The 3,663-nt window shown below is 47.8% G+C and overlaps 1 protein-coding gene across 4 annotated transcripts in view; it reads right to left on the bottom strand.

Moving 5' to 3' along the window:
• HSF1 (heat shock transcription factor 1) overlaps positions 1-3,663 on the bottom strand; it is a 75,727-nt gene that overhangs the window by 53,361 nt on the left and 18,703 nt on the right. For all 4 annotated transcript variants that reach the window (XM_019470204.1, XM_019470207.1, XM_019470211.1 and 1 more), the window contains exon 2: positions 623-731. In XM_019470204.1, coding sequence (XP_019325749.1) covers positions 623-653 — 31 coding nt within the window. In that variant the 5' untranslated portion in view covers positions 654-731. The remainder of the gene's footprint in view (positions 1-622; positions 732-3,663) is intronic.

Below are 3,663 nucleotides of genomic sequence, written 5' to 3'. Positions count from 1 at the left end.
AGAGAGAGCGAACAACAGAGAGAGAGCGAGCTGATCCCGCCCTGAAGCGGAGAATTGGACTAAACGGCTGTGAGGTCCCTCCAGCCTTATTCTGCTATGAGATTATTTCTTTTTTTTTAACTAATTGCTGTTTAGAAGAGCAAGTTCAGACAATGCCTGCTCTACGTGACGCTGGCAGGAACATCCCCTCAAGGAAGTGAGTAGAAAGTGACAAAGCTGCCACATGCGGTGGTCCGGTCTCACTGGGAGCGTTCCAGAGGAGGTCCTCCTTCGTGACACAGGATGGCAAAGAGTGCCGTCGCAAACGTTAACGATGGGCGAGCACAAGGAAAGCGTTCAGAACTCCTGCACTAATAATCAGGGAATATCAAGATAAAAGAAGTCTGAGAGCCTGAAGTTCTTTATATCCAGCAGAAGTTTTCAGTTTTAGAAGCCGATATTCCCTTCAGCGAGGCCAAGCTTAAAACTACCACTTGGTCCCCAAAACCTGAGAGACTGCAAAGCTAGCAAATACTCCCAACTCAGGGAGATGTCCCCTACGTTAAACCTGGCCAGAAGAGGGGAACCTTATTTCAGGACAAACTGTACACTTTGCATTCCGAGCTGCCCAGAAGATACTTACACATATTGAGCTGCCGTACAAAGCTGGCCATGTTGTTATGTTTGAAGTACTTTGGAAGCACCTCCTTGGCAAATTGGCCTTGGTCAAACACATGGAAGCTGTTTCCACTCTGTCAAAAAACAAAACAAAATGAAACATTATCAACCACGGCTGCACAGAAAGAGAGAAGCCCACCCGCCTTTTCATTTCACAAATAGAAATTCTACATCGCTGTGGGCGAGATCGGTAGCGGCCCCATCTCTTGGAGCCCCTTAGCTGCAGGTAAAATGCAGTTTATTAGCTTTGTTTGAAGCTGTTACCATCTGACCAGCGCGAGCTCCCATGAATACAGTTCAGAGGGACCTCAACGACATCCTCCAGCTCCTGATGCAGTCAGCGTTTAGCAGGTCGCTGCGTCTCAGCTGAGCCAGGGTAACTGCCCACAGGAGCACTCTTAGCCAACGGCGACTAAACCACATTTCCTTGCACTCGGCCCAGAAGAACAACACGCGTCTGCCAGTTATCGAGAGCGGGCAGACAGCCGGTAAGTCTTTATGCTGTGATCAAGCTACTTATGTGGAAGAACCTGCAGAGCACAACTCCCCAGAGACTTAAAAAAACAACCCAGGAGGTTAAGCAGGCTACAAAGATTAAACCTCAATTTGCACAACTGCAAATCTATTAATTCCCCAACTTGTCCCAATTAATTTGTTTTCGTATCCACAGCAACAGCCAACGATCTTCTGAGCAAACTAAAACAACTGGGCTAGTCTGACTTTAAACATCAACATCTGCAAACAAACGAAGACAATTCTGTGTCCTGCCAGTCTCGGGCAGCTCGCCGTGCCCATGCAGACAAGGCAGATGAGGTCCAGAGCCGCTGAAAGCAACACGCGCTGTTGCTGGCAGAGCGAGAGCAACACTGACTAACGAGTTTTAATTTTTCACTGCAACTGATAAATGTTTTCTACATGTTGATTTAAAAAGTGGGAATAGGTGGGAGACAGGAGGAAACGTTCCTGCCCCTCTAAACCCTGAGGTACTTCTGCGGTCAGATTTTGGAAGACAAGTTATCACCAACAGAACGGTGCACGTTCTGAATAATAAGAATAATTAGTTATTTTGACTATTATAACTGTCTTGACTAGTAGTCAGGATCACATTTCAGCCACTTCGCTTTCAGGTCTGTGGTGCCGCTTTATCAAGTATGGTTTCTATTACCTTTCTGGCACGCTGAGCAGGAATTATACTGTCAACATAAGCATCTGCAAAACAGCAAAAGAAGGGATTTTCATTCTGGCAAAGCGACACAAGAACTCCAAATGCATTTTACAACCCGGATTCTCTTCCATGACGAAGTCTTGCTCCTGATCCACCCTCCTGCTAATATCATCCCACGCACCACCAGCACACAGCGCTGGCAGGAGCACCAGAGGAGAGCCAAGCCCGACAAAACACTGACGAGTCATTGCATGGCCAGGAAGCAATCAGACTTCTTAGTTCAAAAGAAAAGCGGCAGGGCCAGGCCAGACCACCCACGCGACGGCAGAGGGATGGTGCCTCCAGAACCCCAAAGTCCCGTGTGTCCCCCCCCCGGTTCACAAGAGTGACTCGGTGGAAGCACCTTCACAAGCAGGGGCTGCTACTTCAGTATTAAACTAGGTCATGCCGCGCAAGGTCAGGAGAGCCCCCTCACCCGTTACTGTGCTGAGCAACAAGACGGACACGAAACCACGGGCGCCCCGCGAACTCCAGCCTTGTCAGGTCAGTGGTACAGCTAACCACGAGCATCTGCAGGCAGTCTCCAAGTCCCAGCGTGAACCTCCAGGGAAAAGATGAGGCCAAGGTCTTCTGAACTGACTTAAGAGTATCAGACCAAATATCCACGAGACTTGATTTTCAGACAGGCACGTCTTGCTTTTAAAGTTACTGGGCACATTCAACGTAGCACTAATCCTAAAGAATTAAGACCACTAAAAAAAAACCCCTCAGACTTTAAAAGATTCCGCCTGCCAATGACAAAACCAGGTTAAGGGTTTATTAAAAGTTGACAGTTTGGGCTTTTTGGTCTATGGATGAGTTTCTTTACTCCTTCAGAGGATTCACCTGCGTTGGAGTATTTGTTTTCATTAAGGTCCTTTACTCCTTATCCAATGCTTACGAGTACTCTGAGTTGATTCTAACAGCAAAAAATGCAACAGAAAGACGGTGATGAAGGCAGGCAGTGCACGCTAGCCATCTCCCTAAAGATGGCAACCCACAATAAAGACAAGACCCTTGACTCCCTTTCCAAGCCTTTTTGTTTTGCTGGAGTTGCTCCACTCAAGAATTCTTGCTTTTTCGCCCCCTAAAATAACGAAGTTTGCTGGTGGTGTCCTCTGTGTGCTCCACAGCACTGCAGCCATTCGCTGTACGTCGCCGCATCCAAAATACTCTGCTCCCTTTACCTACGTCCAGATCCCCCAACCTGCCTCCCCACCTAACTCCGCTCCTGCCCAGCCCTGTGAACCTTCCCAGGTTTGGCTATTCCACAGGAGTCTATCCATGCTGCTAACAAGCGTAACAGATTTTTCCCCTATTTTCACAGAAGGATGGCTATTTTGTCCGTCAGCTTCAAGGAGTTTCACCCAAGTCTCAACGCTGTACCTGTTCGTTCCAAGGAAGAGGGGAGGAGAGGGAACTGAAGACAGGCTCTCAGCCTTCGGATCTAACACTATCAGAAGCACCACATTGGTGATTTCCTTCATAACGTTGTTTGAGATTCATCCTAAAATTTGTATTTTTAACACTGTACCACTTAAGCATTTCTCTGTGCAATTATTAGCAATAATCCCATTTCCAGACTGTTTATGGCCGGCTTATGCACAGTTCCTTGCACTCACACCAACTACCTTGCGTTAACCAGCTCCTCTCCCATCCTGGTGGTAGTCCAGTGCCAATCGGCACGCACACATGCCCAACACACGGCTACCGTTGCTTAGAGCGGCTGCTGCTGCAAAGTGGTAGAAGACTTAGAATCACAGAATCATAGACTAGTTTGGGTTGGAAGGGACCTCTAAAGG

This window comes from Aptenodytes forsteri, unplaced genomic scaffold (genome assembly GCF_000699145.1).
Source record: "Aptenodytes forsteri isolate BGI_AS27 unplaced genomic scaffold, ASM69914v1 Scaffold651, whole genome shotgun sequence".
In the NCBI taxonomy this organism is placed as follows: Eukaryota; Metazoa; Chordata; class Aves; order Sphenisciformes; family Spheniscidae; genus Aptenodytes; species Aptenodytes forsteri.
Note: the sequence above shows the minus strand (reverse complement) of the source record. Positions and strands in the feature narration are given on the sequence as shown.